A 16,308-nucleotide genomic window follows, 5' to 3' on the forward strand; every position below is an offset into this window, starting at 1 on the left:
TAAGGTCAAGTAGAAATAAGTAGACAAATCACAGTGACCTCGGCCATGTGGCCTCTCCAACCTGTTTTTTCATATGAGAAATAAAAAGGTTGCACTAAATCATTTCAGGCATTGAATTTCTGTCAGAGTGGAATATCATAAAAAAATAAAATGGCTGAGAAAATGCTGAGAATATAAAAATGTTTTTGAGAGTCTAAAATAGGAGGAGCAATTGGAATTAAGTTATGAGAGGATTTGGTGGCAGATTCTAATTATGTTTTCGTTATTCAAAAACAAGCCCCCAATTAAAGTAAATCAAATGTGAGGTATATATAAGTATGTGCACATAACTGCACTTAGAGTGCGTATAACCCATAGATAGTCTTACTCAAATGAGAATAGCTTCTAGAAGCACTTTGGCAAGAAAAAAGTCCAAAGGTGGGAGAAAAACCTTCAGGGCACCAACTGCAGTTCTTCTCTACCCCAGGTGTGATCCAAGAACAGATGTCTGCTTTGGGAGCATCCAGAATGGGTCAACAGGACAGCAAATCATTTGGCCCAACACGATATATATAAATGATTCTAGATAGAATGTGGGATGCCATTCCGTAAAACTGGGGGTGGGGGGGATTCATTTTACTAACACTGTCTTGTAACACTATCAGAGCATGCCTCCTTGCCTCTAAAAAGGGTGCTACCCAGTAAAAACTTCAGCCAGTGCTTCTCAACCTTCCCATCCACACACCCCAAACAGCAGGGGTAGGACAGGGCAGAGCACGGCCGCTGAGGTCTCACATATGAAGGAATTAATTGAAATTCATCTCAGTTCTTGTGTGTGCTGCAGTATACACCATAATATATCTGTGTTTGCACTTTTCAAATAAAACTGACCATCCAGGAGCTGAGTGATGTATATCCTATCTTCACACAACCCAGTTAAAGAGTTATGGATTTAGAATATCATCAAAAGACTGTACCTTTCATTAGAGGGGTGCTGTACTTGTCAACAGAAGGTGTCGAGAGCGGTCTCTTGGCCAGGACTGTTAAATCCTTCGATGAGGTTTTTGTTACAGTCATCCAAGCTGAGGTTCTCACTGGATCTCTTGGGGAACGTAGGGGGGCCAGTGAAATCTAGGAGATCTTGAAGCGCTCGGGCATTACCAGTTCCATTTTGGTCCAGAGACACCCCAGGAATCATTTCACTCACTGGTGAAAATTCTGGGATGGAGATAAGCTCTTCTTTTGAAACAGGACTAGAAGAGATGAGAGACAGAGACAGAGACACAGAGAGAGAATCAATACGAGGACTAAGCCCAACATATTCATTGTCTTTGCGATATTTTGTCATACTACTTTTCTAAAGAGATGGATTTAGAGTCAGAGTTTATGTGTGACGCATTGTAAAAAAATACAAGCGAGTTCAAATCTGAGGACAGACGGTGGACACAAGGCCCTCGCAGATGGAAACAGGGAAGTGGACTGAGCAGGGCTGTGATGGCCGAGCTCACGCTGTCCAAAGGATGAAAGGCAAAAAACCCACGGGCATTGGCACTCTACTACAAAGAAGCAGGGCAATTCCAGGACTTCCAGAATGGGACATTCAAACAGAAGGCAAATGTTGAAAGCTCAAAGTGAGCTGAGGAAGGGCCTAATTGACACTGGGGTTCCTGGTGCTGCCGCCTTGCAAGCAGTGCCGCCTTGGGCAAGCTGCTTCCCCCGCCTCGTGGTCCCACAGTTTCCTTCCCTTTAAAATGAGAAGAACAAATGTTTCTCCCTCCCAGGGTTCCTAGGAGTGTGATATGATCATGCGGGAAGAGTTCACATGGAGCTACCTGAAGTAAGTGCTTGGTTAAGGTTGGGGGACCCCCACACCACCCACCTAGTCACGTGCGAGACTCTCATCTACTGCTTCCTCTCTAAAGAGAGGCTGCCAATCCACCCTGACTTTCCAGCTCCCGCCCAGCCACGCCTAGTCTTTTTCTCTCCCCCCTCTCCCTAGAGATAGAAGGAGTTTCATCCTCGTGTCAGCTACAGGCCTGGCAAATGAGCAAATGCAGGCTCAGAAGAGTGGTGGGCTGAGGGCCTGGTACCAGGAGTCTCTTAACAGCCAGAGCAAGGCTGCTGCCAGGTTCTTTTTTTCTATCTTGATGAGATCTTGCAGAAGAATCTAGAAAAAACAGTTGAACTGCAAAAGCTCAGAGGAGCTGTCTCTGGTGGAAATTCATTCTCCAGAGCTCCCGTGGGACCAGCTGAGACTGCATCCTTGCTTAGCAGCTTCCCTCCTTCTCCTTTCTCCTGAAGAACTCCTGAGAGTTCTCCCCTAATAAATCACATGCCCTAGAAACTCTGTCCCAGGCTCTGCTTTTAGAGAACCCAGCCCAAGACCCTGGTGTTATACTACTGATGCTTTCCTGTCATGTCAACCAAACCTGCTTTAGGTGATTTGGTTGTACAGAAGATGAAGAAACTAACTAAAAGGCAGTGGTGGTGTCTGGAGAAGAGATGAGGCTTAAATGCAAAAGAAACAGATATACCTCACATCCATAGACTGAACTTCTTCGGTTGAATCATCCAGACTGTTTGATTTCCCATCAAGGGCATCCAGATGAACAAGTGCCCCAACTGGTTTAAGCCCATTAGAGAAAATGTCTCGGGGAAAAGTTTCCGGGGCGGCGTGCCCCACACCATTAACTTCCTGGCAGGTGTTCAATCCATTGATTTCTGATCGAGAACACAAAGTCCTCGTGTTAATCATAAAATATCCAAAACAATGAAATAACAGGACATTTAGATCAAGGCAATTAGGTTAATCTTCTGCTTCACCAATAATGCAACATCTTTTGTGGAAAGAACCATGAATAACCCCATGTAATCACTTAAACACAGGGGAAAAGAAGACAAATTACATTATTAGCATCTGCGTGGAAAATCTGTAGAAGAGCAGAGTCAGGTCTTGATAAAACCTGACCAGCAGTTAAGCTCCCTGAAAAGCACCATGAGCCAGCAGACAGCATGCCTCCTACACTGGAATTACTGGAGTAACCAAGGAACCTAGGGATTTCCCAAATGGAGCTGATAGACCTTGTGCTGGAGAGACACTCCCAGGGAAGGGAAACCACACAGGCCCCCGCCAGCAGTCGCCCTGTTGGGACTCACGGGTGTTTTTCTCCTGTGGGAAGTTTTATGAGCTCTTGCTGCTAAAAAGAAGAACCCAAGAACCAGAGCTCACGCTCACCTATTTTGTTGGGGACAACTGGTTTTGTCTTGTTTTCCACACACACAGCAGGCTGAATAATCACTTTGGGGTCTTCTTTCTGAAAACAAATAGAGGGTGAATGAAAAGAGGAAAGGTTGGTATCACATAGAAAAACAAGTGCTTCTAAAAAGCAAGGACATTTGGAGCCCTTCTGGACCATCTGCCTGTTGTGTGGCAATCCTATGAATCCTCAGTGGTGTTTCCCTTATTACACCACCATTCTCTTTTGTTCATGGACTGCTATGCCTCTCCCTGCATCCCCACTCCCACTGCTCTAAGAGAATCTTTTACCTGCCCAACCTCTGAAATTCCTCTTTCCTTTCTGGTACCCACACCCTCCTTAACCTAGCCAGGAACAAAGCAGGAAGAGTCCATTTTTTCTGGTTAATCCTCTCCATGACCTACAATTTCATTGAATATTCTGCTGTTCTTTTCTGTTCAGCACACAAACTATTAAAATGATCATCTGAATTCCTACCTTCACTTCTGGAGACACATCACTCTTCCTTGTTCTCTTCATGATTTCATCTATTCTCTGGAAACCAAAAGGAAATCAAGTGAGAGGACTGAGTATAACATCAAAAATATATAAAATCAGCTGGGTCTATACGCAATTTCACATTTCTCAGAGAACTCAAGACAAATGTCAGCAGAGGATAGCAAGTATAAAAAGGTTTTCCATTGGTTTTGCAGATGTACAGCTCTGGCCCTATGAACAAGGTCAATGCTTGAGAAGACAACTAGTCCATATCTAGAATCAACATTCAATTTACATCCCATTTTTCTCCTTCTTCTCCTTAGGTTCCCTATTAGTCAACAAATCACCACTCATCATTAAAGAGGACCACCCTACAGAAAGCAAGGCTGAAGTGCAGCTCAGGAGGGAAGGGTACAGGCTGGTCTCCTGGCTCCCAGGCCAAACCTAGAACACCATGAGAATGGACCTTTATAATAAGCCTCCTTAAACCCAACTGTATCCATGAGTACATTAAGTGTAAATGGACTAAACAATCCAATTAAAAGATAAAGACTGTCAAATGGGATTAAAATAACAAGTCCTGACTATATGCTGTTTACAAGAAACACACAAGAACACACAGAGGTTCAAAGTAAAAGGATGGAAAAAGATTTACACTAATCATAAAATGCTGCCAAATCAGACTTTAAGATAAGAAATATTACTAGAGATAAAGGAGGGCATTTCACGATAAAGAGGTCAATTCAACAGAAAAATTTAACAACCTGCAATGTATCACCTATCTAATAGGGTTTCAAAATATGTAAAACAAAACTGACAGAATTAAAAGGAGAAATGGACAAATCCATAATCACAGATGGAAATTTTAACACTCCTCTTTTAGTAACCGATAGAACAAGACGACAAAAAATGAATAAAGATATAGAAGATTTAAACAGCACTATCAATGAACTTGACCTAATTGACAATTCTAAGAGCACTCTACCCAATCACTGCAGAACAGAACTGGATTCCCTTCCTGTTCCTATCTTACCCTAAGTGCTCCTATTTCCTCATCCCTTACCTTCTTCCTCTCCAGTCGCTCCTGCTCAATCTGCAGCATGATCTGTTCTCTTTCCAGACGCATCTGTTTGGCTGCCTCCCGGGCCTTCGTTTCTGTTGCTTCCTTCTGACAGAAATAGGTTAATCAGGCCACGAGCTTTACTAAGCTCGGAAAACACTGTAGTAATTCCCTGGGCTTTGCACATGTTCCTTCTTCTCATCATCTTCCCCAAAGTGGATGCTGCTCCAATATTCAATGTGGATTTATACAACCTGCTCTATGACACAGCAGATATGGTTGGGCCTCATTCATATACCCTCAGTCCACCATGCGAATCACCTGCAGACAGTTCCCACACATGGCCAGGGTCTTTCTGTGTCTGTGGGCAGGCTCTGGCCATGAAGTGTGCATATGGCCAGAAGTTTCAGGGAGTTAACTTCCCAAAGGAGAGACCTTCCACAATGAGTGGCAGAAATTGGTAGATAAATAGTCCTGTTTCCTCATCCCTCAGAGAGGGATAATTCTAAGGCATGATCCAATCTCTCAGAAGGTCCCAATGGGATTGAGTTCCCATCGTCCACAGCAAGACACTCATCAATGCACTTATATTGGCTTTTCTCCCTGCCAGCTTCCTGAGATCTCACCCCAAAATAAACTACTGGCACCCAAATTCTCATCCCCAGGTCTCCCTCTGGAAAAACCCAAACTGACAGATGGCAAACATTACCAACTTCACTGTGACTGTCCCAAGCAACTTATATTTACTAATCAGCCCAGGTAATTTAAGAAAAAAACTTCAATATTATGAGTCATTAAAATTTAACTAATTTTACCTAATATTAATTAAGGCCCTTCAAAATGAGGAAAGTCTATGTGAGGACTTAAACAGTACCTGCTTTCCAATCATGGCTTTCTCTTGCTTTTCTTGGTCTTGCTTTTCCTTTTCTTGCTTTTCTTTCAACAGTAGCTCCTCCTCAGCCTTTCGCTTGGCCTCCTCTCCTGCCTTTCTTTTCTCTTCCTCTTCCTGCCGCTTCTTTTCCTCTTCCTGCTGCTTCCTTTCTTCTTCCTGCTTACGGGCTTCTTCTTCTAGGCGAAGCCTTTCCTCCTCTGCCTTTCTTTTCAATTCCTCTCTCTCCAGCCTATTGAGAACACGATTGTTGTTGGAAGAAGAAGACACGCTCGAATAGCAAACTGCCAAAGAACAGTGTGCTGACAGCAGAGAGTAATGCTCTACATGTTAATAAATACATGCATTTGAATTAGGACCCACATAATAAAACAACTCGTCCTTCCTGGAAATCCACTCCAGTCCATACATTTACCAAAATACATTACCCAGGCCTGACTTTAAATTCTGTAATACAACGACTAATGATGCATTGATTTGTGAAGCATACTATAGTGAAGACACAGATGCTCCTTAGTCAATCTACAAATAACCACAATGAGAGAGGAAGCCAAGCCTCATCATTCTTATTTAATGGCAATTCTTAAAAAAATGAAAAACAAAACCTAAGTAGAATAAATATTTAAAACCAACTAAAAGCTAGAAAAAATGGGAAGTGTTTCAATGGCCACAAATGTGCCAGTCAGCATTTTAAAAGCAGTGGGTATGAGCTTAAAGAGTTCACTTTGGGTTCTAATTGGTATGTGACTTTTGAAGCAGTATAAGGAAGAAAATGCTCAACAGAAATTTCACATTTAATACAGAAATTAAAGCATCTATTTTCCATTTATCTTGGCAATTTTTAGAAATATATTTTAGCTTTTACTCTTTGCTATATGAAAATGAAGTGTCATTTAGACATTTGCATCCACAGACAGATGAATGATTCATGATAAAGAGCTCTAGCAGTGAGGGAAAATTCTATGAAGTCTAAGGGCTTGTTTTAACACTTCTAATGTTCCTGCTGCTCACATGCACATCACTTTCCTTGAGTAATCACTAGCAATGTCACATATGGGCAAGACCCAAATTGGATTATGATTGTGCCACTCGCTGTGTGACACTTGGAAAGTCACTCGACATTTCTGATGCCCATTGTAAAAATGGGAATAGCCATACTACTGCTCCATGAAATTATTGTGAGAATTAAATGAGATAATACATGGGAATGCCTGGCCCTAGAAAATTCTCAAACGTTAGTTTGTTTTACAATTTAAAATGAATCCTGCCTCCAACTCCCAACATCCTTTTAGGGACATCTTTAAATCTGTATCTCTTTTAGAAGTTACCTTCATTTAGAAGCATGTGTCACTGACTTATGGGGGTGCTATTATACTGTTATAAAAAGATCAAAACTCTAAAAGAGCACCCTTTCTTCCTAATGGTCAGCTTCACGAATTGTGGAGGCTAATAGCCTATGCATCACCAAAGAATTATTTTAAAAGGTAAAGAAATATTTAAAGATATTAGCCCAAGACTGTAACAGTACATGATAACATACTCTACGTTAGCAGAGGATGCAGTGCCTAAAAGCGCCGTGAAACAACTGAAATTATTAACAGCTATTCTGGAGAAGAGCATTATGGGACCTAGTCAGAAAGAAACTCCCATTTTCTTAGATTCCTCAATGAAAGACTAAGCATATTCAACACAAGATTATCAAAAATGGACGTGTTGGTAAGATTTATCCAAAGGTTAATCAGAGCACTGTTTCACTTAATATCCCTTTCTAAGGAGCCAGTCGTGATTGTCCCAGAGAAGTTAATATACAATGGATACACTGTATATGAATTAACATACAAGCTACTTCACAAAGGACCTGTTACCTTCATCTTCAGGATCTGAAAATCCACTAGCTCTTCCATTTTTATCATCAGGACTTCAGAGGTCCCCAGATGCACGCACATAGGAACATCCTCGTGGCCCCTAAATCTCCATAATTCTCATTATTGCCAAAACCAGAAATTCTTCCCCACAGGCCCATTAGCCCCAGCTTGTTCTTTTCATAGTACCTCCATGAAAATCTCATCCTCTTACAGACAAAATTCCCTCCTTTAACTATACTTTGCTTCCCCCAAAGTAGATACAAACTGGCAAAAATAAAAAGCTGGCTTCCCCCACGTGAAACTGGGTCCTTCACAATCCTCTCCAAGGATGAGCATTCTTTCTCTCTGTTTGAGGAAGCAGAGAGAACATTACATTTCATCATTCTCCCCACTAGCCCTCTGCTGTAGGCCGCCCCTGGCCCTTCGCCCTTGCCATCATTTCTAAGTTGTCTCCAGAGTTCACTAGACCTATGCACAGTTCTGTCACCCTCTCCATCCTTGTTTCAGTTGTCCACCCAAGCCCATCCCCCATTCCTCACTAAACAGAAAGTACCAGAAAACTGTACATCACTGTCATCATTTGACATTTAATGGAAGCATCCTTTGTTCTTGTCACTAGCTATTGGTGAGGATCTTTGTATACTGGCCTGTCTCAACCTCCAGCACCTCACCCCCTTTTCTGTCCCACCCTGTCACACCTCACTCACATCACTGACATGTGCTCAGCCTTGAATTGTTCAATCTGATGGACAAGTGTGTGGGTTTCACTGTTCTCTATTCTTACGTGTTAAACGTTTTCATTAATAAGAAGCTTAACCTTTAACATTAACCTTCCTTGCTCTGCTGTCGCCCCATCCTCCCGCCCCTTTCTCTCCTGCCCTGGCCTGCTTAGCGCCATGCAGTCAGCTTGCAGCTGCTTCCCTCTCCTCTAGGTGCCTCCCAGGCCTCCAATCCCCACCTGAGCATTTCCGAGATGGCATGGAGGTCACTCTGTTGCCCAACTCCAGACGTGGCCCCCAGGACCATTCATGTCCCTCCTGGGCTGCCAAGCACTGGTCAGAGAAGGGTGCAAACAAGTCTGACCGGTCACCTGCCCCTCTGTCCCGGCTGCCACATTACGGCCTCTTAATCCTCACCCCCTGGACATAGTCCAAATTGCCACCTTTTCTCAATCTTCGTCATCCTTCTTAGTTGATAGCATCACCAACCACTTTACAGAGCAGACTGGGGGCACCTGATCTGAGCTTCTTAAACTTCTCTCCTCTATGGCATTACTGCTCAGAAATTTCCCCTTTTCTTCCTCCACTTAAATGCAAGGGATCGTAAGTGCCATAACTCATGCTAGGAATCCCACACCCTCCCGCAGCTCCATGTTCCTCCTACGAGCTCCTCTTCCTTCCAGTTTCGTCCTTCTACACGTACCTTTCCAAGGCCTACAAAAATGCTCTGGTCTTGGCCATCCCGAGCAACCCTCCTCGGTCTTCTCCTGCCCGCCTCCCACTGTGACCGCTTCCCGGCCAGCTCATTCGGGACACCTGCCCCGCTCCTCTTAAAGCTACTATGTTCCCATCCCTCTTCTCAACAATTTCCCTCCAAAATCTCTGTTCATCTTCTAAACCCCACGACCAACAGCCTTTCTTCAGCCTTCACATGTCTTGTAGGTGTCAACAGCATCAAGGGGCCCTCCCATCAGGCTGCAAGGCCCTGGCTCCCTCCGGCCCCTCTGGCTCTCCCTTCCCGCCTGGGCTGCCACCGTACCCTGCTGCCTCACGTCAAATGAACCCCTGCATGTCCTCGCTCTTGCCAAAACAATCTGTCACCTGGAGGCTCAGCCAGCGAGAAGCCAGGTCTGAGCAGCGCCGAAGCCCTGTGCCTGTGGTCCCAGGGCTGGGGCTAACTCTTGCGTGAACACCAAGCTTCAGCCTGGCTACGTGACCTTGCTCGTGGGGCTGCCTTACTGGAATATTCTTTTATGTGGGTCCCTAGCAGCTATTTTAGCTTTTTAATATGACTTGATAATAATCTATTTTGGAATCCCAGTAGGAGCTCTTGCTTGCTGGTTTCTGCGAGTGCCTTCCCCAGGGTGGGCCTGGGGTCCAAGGTTTCTTGCCCCAACCCTAAGAATCCACTTTACATCTTGGGCCCTCCACACCCCAGGGGCTGGGCCCTGCTCTGTGTGGGAATGGACCAGCTTTTGTCTTTCTGCTTAGGGCCTGCTTGCCTGGACTCCTGGCTGACCTTCTGTGCCCAGTAGTCTCCCCCTCCCTGACTTGGATGGTGTTTCCCTCACTGGTTTGTGACAATAACTGGGCTTTCTATGGTTGGGCTCAAGGATCTTTATTTTTCTCTAGATTCTCTCATCTGGCAACCAAATTTCTGTGGCTTTAACTATGGGCTAAGCACAAAACAGATGTGAGGAGGATCTTATTCCAAGAGCTGTGCTGTGTCCCAGCCCCAGGCTGCGTGCTGCCTTCCTCTGTCACCTCCTGCCTGGCTCTACGCAAAGCTTCATATTCGGCAAGAGACAGGAAAACCGATTTGGGGTCAAGCGTGTTGCTCTCATTTTTACCTAGGCCCCAGGCTTTAATTCCATGTCCAATCACTTAGACATTTTTCAGGCACCATAAGCTTATCTAAAATCAAATGGATAATTTTTATCCTTTAAAACAAATTCCTCATGTCCTTCCTTTATCTGTTATTGGGTGTACCATTCTCCTAAGGCTTTAGAATTAAACCTTAGCATCAACCTCAACTCTGCCCAGTCCTTTTGAGTTGTGCTAGTCCACAGACTCGCTTTTCCAGGTCTGCCTTTACCATGCTACTTCAGCCCTTGTGTTCTCTTAACCTGCTAATGTGATGGTTTCTTCCTTGGGCTTCTTCCTCCACTTTTCCTTTCTCATACGTGTACTGAACACCAGCCTTTTACAGTGCTAACTATGCGAAAATGGGCCTGTAAACAAATGAGTCTATGTTAGTCAGCTGAACAGCTAGGCTCAGTCAGGTACAGAGTGGGGGGTGCTCAGTTCTCTCCCAGGCACAGGTCCAGAAAGGCTACAGAGAAGGAGCGAAGTTTGACCCACATCCTGAGAAAGGAAGAGGTGTCTGGCAAGAAGGCGCATGAGTCTAGGTGGGGGCACAGTAAAAGCTAAGCTCTGGAGGTGCGGAGCCGTGCGATGGGGGAACGGCAGGGAAATCTGCGTGCAGGTGTCCGGGAAGAAGCAAGGGGAAGAGGCAGGTAGTGGCTGGTTCACGGCAGGCCTTGAAGGCCTATTGGCGGGTTTGGGCAGATCCTGTGGACAGGGGAGTCACTGGCTTGTTAAAGGACAGGATCAGAACAATCACACTGATTTGAGAAAGGTCACTGTGGACTCAGTATGGACAGGGGACAAGCTCCAGGAGCAAGGAGCTCAGCTGGGATGCCACCGACACGGCCCACGTCAGGGTAACAGGGGCCGGAGCTCAGGCAGGAGAGGAGGGGCTGGAGGGGCAGGGAGAGAACAGAGATGCTAATGGACCTGGCAACTGATGGGACATGGAGGAGGAAGGAAAGGGAAGAGCTGAAGGTGGCACTCAAACTTCTGACTTAGGTGCCTGGGGAGATGTGGGTGCAGAGCTTGTGAAGGGAAAAGGAAATTTGGGAGAAAGATACAAAGTTCTGCTTTGGGTCTGGGCACGGAGGCTCATGCATGTAATCTCAGCACTTTGGGAAGCTGAGGTGGGAGGATCGCTTGAAGCTGGGAGCTGGAGGCCAGCCTGGGCAACATAGTGAGATCCTGTCTCTACAAAGTTAAGAAATTAGCTGAGCATGGTGGCACATACCTGTAGTCCCAGGTACTTGGGAGGCCGAGGCAGAAGAATTGCTTGAGCCCAGGAGTGTGAGGTTGCAGTGAGCTATGATCATGCCACTGCACTCTAGCCTGGGTGACAGAGTAAGACCTTGTCTCTAAAAATAAATTAATTTTTTTAAAAAAGTTCTGCTTTGGAAATGCTGAATTTGAGACACATATGGACACACTCAAATGAAAACATAGGCAATTGGTAATCTGGTCTCTAAGTTTTAGACGAGCTATCCAACAGAACTTTCTGTGATGAGGAAAATGTTCTGTAGATTTGTGTCATCCAATATGGTAGCTACAAGCCACATGTAGCAATTGAGCACTGAAATGTGGCTAGTTTGCCTAGGGAACTGAATTTTGCCAAATGTCCATTTTGGTAGCCACATGTGCCTACAGGCCATGGTACCAGACAGCACAGCCATAGATGGAGCCCAGGACATAGGCACCATTTCAGGAGTCATCAGTACACATGTGTTATTTAGTGCCTTCCTTGTTCCAGAAAGTATAGAAGGTTCACAAAGCAAGCTGCAATTAGCTTCAGGAACAGATGATAAAACGAGGCAGAGGGAAACTGGCAGCATGGTGGGGACCTGGCAGAGCAGGAGGGAGCAACGCTGTGGAGGGCTTGTCAGGTGAGAAGCTGATCAAGGACTGAGCGCTGAGAGCCCAGGCGACAGTTAAGGGGAAGAGGAGTGAACAGAGGAGGCTGTGACGGAGAGTCTGCCAGAGAAGCAAGGGCAAGCTCGACAAGGTCAAAGACAACCAAGAAATCAATCAGGAGTCTGGCAATGAGGAGGAACGGTGGCATGAGGTTTGAAGACTGAGTGTAAGTTAAGGAAATAGAGACAGGAAGGTCAATCAATTCTTTCAGGAGCCGAGCTGTGAAGGAAATGGGAGAGAGAGAGAGGGTGGGAGCTGGAAGGTAAAGAACTTCACCTCCCTACGCACACGGCTACAATCATGCTACTCACCAGCTCAGAGCCTGCACAGCCTCTCCCCGGCCTGCAATTACCAAGGCCTGTCATTTGAGGTCCTACGATTCACCTGCAGCTCCTGCGACCTCCCTTCACACACCCTATGGTCCAACCAAACTAGCCCAAACACGCCACTCGACAAAAAATCCTGCTGATATTAACCAAAAGACCGGAGACTGGAAAATAATCAGAGAAGTCCAGAATTTGAAGAGGGGATGAGTGAGACCTCAACCCATCCCACCCCACCCCGCCCAACCTTGAGGCCCCTTTTAAAAAATACATCAGAAACCACAAAGACTTACCAAGGTCACTAAAGGATCATTATTTATTATTCTATTATTTATTATTCTAAATTCAGTGCTGGTCTTGAAGTGCTACAGCATCGCTTGTTTCCTGTCACATTAATTCTCTAAACAGTATTGGACTGAGATTATCTGTGATTATCCTAACAGCTTCCTTTATCAATTTAATCATAAAAATCTACCTTGTCCTTTAACTTGCACTCCAAATAGAAAGATCAGAAAAGGCAGGACTGTCTGTACTGTGACAAAGGTTCTTAAACGTTGGTGAGCTACTGAAATAGGACAGGGCTTGGGCTCGTGTATTTTCACTTTGTTCCGGGAATGATTGTGATACCCCCCCCAAAGTTTAGGGACCACTGCAATGACATCTTTTGTCTTGCTTCAGGGTAGGACTCCTAACATCTCATTTGTTCACGGACTATGAGGCTGCCCCCCTACCCCATGTCTGGGAGACTCTGCTCAACCCTCCTCTCTCTCTCTCTCTCTCTCTCATTCTGGGATTTGAGTTAGGATAATTTGAGGGAGAAAACAATTCGGGAATCAGAATCAAGACCTCTACATCCAGAACCTCCTGTCTTCCCAGGGACAATCTCATTCTATAAACAAAGCTCAATACCCGCCCCTCCCCATAGATAGCTCTACAAGACCTGCCTGGTCTCTAAGTCCAAGAAGAGAATGGGAAGCTGCCTGTACCATTTAGATCCAAGAGCTATGAGTTTCTAAGTCCTCCAAAAAGAGCAAAGTTCCACTGTTATTAATTACATCTAACAGAAGATGCGGTCTCCTGAATACCTTGCATGCAGTTCAGGCATTCTAGGCTCCCATACTTCTGCTCAGGTTTTATTAATACCAAAACCAGAAAAAGAAAGGCGAGTTGCTCTTTCCGACACAATCTCCACATGGGATCGTACCGAAACTATGAGCGCCGCGTACCTGTCTTGCTCTTCTTTCTCCAGTCGTTCTTGCTCCTCCTGCTCCTTCTGCAGCCGGGCCTGTCTTCTCTTTTCAGCCAGGATCTTTGCCGCCTCTCCTGCGTCAGTTGTGCCTGCTGTGGGCTTCCCCGAGACTGCACCAGGGGAGAGGCGGCAAGAGGAGAAGAGCAAGGGAAACAAACAGAATGATTCCACGCACACAGCAGCTGCCACATGGAAATGAAAAATCCAGCCCAGTGTGGTGATGGGAAACACTGCCAGCGCCAGCACAATCAGCCATGGAGCCAGAGAAGCGGCGACGGGCCAGCTGTGACCCTGGACGCATTGCACAGTGGGCGGCAGTGGAAAGGCGAGGAGAGACAGAGTCACTGGCACGTCCCACAGCAGCTACCACCTGGGTAACTCGCTGCATCACAGAAGCCTGGAGGACTGAAGGAAGACCCTCTCCCGTGGGCAGTGCAGATGCTGGCTGGACGCAGCCTGTCTTACTCTGCACCCCGTGTGCTTCCACAGCCACGAGTGGAGTTACCCTAGGGCTTCTCCAGGGGACCCTCAGGACACTGGGGCAAAGACTCAGGAGCAACGTACAAGCGTGAGAAAGCTGTGCAAGGAGATGAAGTTGTCCTCAGGGAAAAATTCCTCTCCCTCCCCTAAACAGGAGGGAATGGCACGTGGACCAGGTCACAGGGAGAACCGCCATGGGAAAGCCAAGGCCCGGTGGCAGCGCTGACAAAGGGGTCTACCTGTGCTGCTCTCGGCCTTCCCCGCTGCGGCGGCGTGCTTCTCGCTGGCCTGTTTGTCTGCCACATGCTTCTCTGGGGCTTCCTCTCCGGGTGGCCCGGCAGCCTGCTGAGCCAAGGCACCTTCCCTTTCCTTGTTGCTCTTCTCTTTCTCTGCTTTCTTCTTGGGTGTTTCTTGGCCGGGAAGGGCAGGAACGCGGTACTTCACAGGAGACCCTGGGTACGGTGGCTTCGTCATCTTTGGAGACGGTGGATATGCTTTTGAAGGTGTCCTGGAAAACCAAAAACATGCCGTAAGATGATTACTGGGCCTGACCACAGGACTCTCTGTTCCTAAGACAACTGGTTCTAAAGTGTTGAACAATTTTAGCCTTCCAGAGGCTCAAACAGAGGGCTTAGCACATGCTCAAAAGTCACTAAAGTACTTTCACCCTAACAGGAACGTATGGCATCTATAAGACGGCCCTGGTGGAAGGGGAGATATTTTAAGAAGCCAGGCTGGTGACGCCATGTGCTAACCTCACTTAGGTCTGAAGACAACGTAAAGAGGGACTGTCAGGCATTTCCCCACAACCTCTTTTTAGGTGAACATCAGGGTTGGATCTGGCTTCAGCATATGGTAATGAACAAGTTGGCTCTTTTTTTAAAAAATTGTGATAAAATACACAGAACACAAAATTGACCATTTTAACCATTTTTAAGTGTACGGTTCCATGGCATTAAGTACATTCACAGTGTAGTACAACCATTGCCACCATCCATCTCCATTAAACACGAACTCCCCATTCCCCCTCCCCCCAGCCCCTGGCAGCCATCCTTCTGCCCTCTGTCTCTATGAATCTGCCCATTCCAGTACCTCATGTAAGTGCAATCACACAGTATGTGTCCTTTTGCGTAGGGCTTATTTCACTTAGCATAATGTCTTCAAGGTTCCCGGTTCCTTTTTAAATGCTAAAGAACAAAGTTAGCAAAGAGATGGGGACAGGGGGTATCTTTTGGAGGTTCTCAGGTTTAAAAGAGTGTATCTTTCCTCCCTACTGGGCAGAGGCAAAAGGTGAGGCTATGCCATCCAGGGAAACACCACTTTGTTAAAATTGGGGCACTTGCATTATGTCTGCTGGGAAAAGGTGCATTATAGGTGCGCCAGCCTAGGCTCGGCTCTTGGTCAGTGCTGGTGGTTGGGGACGTAGGTAATAGCTTAGCTTGAGATGCCAAGTTTCTTCAGAGGTTTGCATAGGGATGCAGGCACCTGTACAGAGTTCCTCTAGGAAAGATATAAAATAATCTGTATATATAAATTACAAATTGTCACTTTCAATCCTGTAGCAGGTTGAACCATATGGAATTGCTAATTATGTTTTTGATCTATAAAAACAGCAATAAAAATAGCAACTCAACCTAATATTTAAAATCATTTTCTCACCAAAGGCTTAAAGGGTTACCCAATCAGATCTTGGTGGTAAGGATCAGATCAGTATTAAACTTGGTCACGAAGTAGAGAACAACCCTCAAGTGGCATGTGGACTGGATGAGACATAGGCCAGTTTTCCAGTGACACTATCATGTTAAAAGGCTGGCTCCTGGTGCCCAGGAGAGCACCTTCTCTCAGTCAATGCCAGGTGGAGGGTCACACAGTGGGGGGGAACAGGTGAACACTTGATATAATGAATATGTCTTTAACATGATCTGAATTTCTAAAATCCAGTTGTTTCAGTATCAACCATTTTAATGATGTCAAATCAGACTGGATCACAATTTCATAGCAAGCTGTCCACCCCTCCCATAGCAGTCTGGCTTCCCAGGAGAACAGCCCTAACCCCAGAAAGGATCTCTTCATACTAGATAAAGTGACTTCCCTATGTCACCATCCTGTGAGGCCTGGAGCAACCCAGAACCCCTGGGACATCTCATCCATGTGGATGGTGCTTTGACTCTCTGCAGGCTGTTCTCCCCTCTGCTCTTGGGCTCCCCTGGCTCAGGCCCCACGCTCAGGTTCT

At 45.9% G+C, this 16,308-nt stretch overlaps 1 protein-coding gene across 4 annotated transcripts in view; it reads right to left on the minus strand.

The window, feature by feature from the left end:
* Positions 1-982: 982 nt before the first annotated feature.
* MAP7D2 (MAP7 domain containing 2) overlaps positions 983-16,308 on the minus strand; it is a 102,389-nt gene continuing 87,063 nt past the window's right edge. For all 4 annotated transcript variants that reach the window (XM_012651681.1, XM_012651680.1, XM_012651679.1 and 1 more), the window contains 8 exons: positions 14,315-14,583; positions 13,573-13,705; positions 5,648-5,894; positions 4,777-4,881; positions 3,714-3,770; positions 3,215-3,293; positions 2,514-2,700; positions 983-1,232 (listed from right to left, as the gene is read on the minus strand). In XM_012651681.1, the coding sequence (XP_012507135.1) occupies positions 983-1,232; positions 2,514-2,700; positions 3,215-3,293; positions 3,714-3,770; positions 4,777-4,881; positions 5,648-5,894; positions 13,573-13,705; positions 14,315-14,583 (1,327 nt within the window). The remainder of the gene's footprint in view (positions 1,233-2,513; positions 2,701-3,214; positions 3,294-3,713; positions 3,771-4,776; positions 4,882-5,647; positions 5,895-13,572; positions 13,706-14,314; positions 14,584-16,308) is intronic.

Source organism: Propithecus coquereli, unplaced genomic scaffold, assembly GCF_000956105.1.
Source record: "Propithecus coquereli isolate 6110/MARCELLA unplaced genomic scaffold, Pcoq_1.0 Scaffold362, whole genome shotgun sequence".
Classification (NCBI taxonomy): domain Eukaryota; kingdom Metazoa; phylum Chordata; class Mammalia; order Primates; family Indriidae; genus Propithecus; species Propithecus coquereli.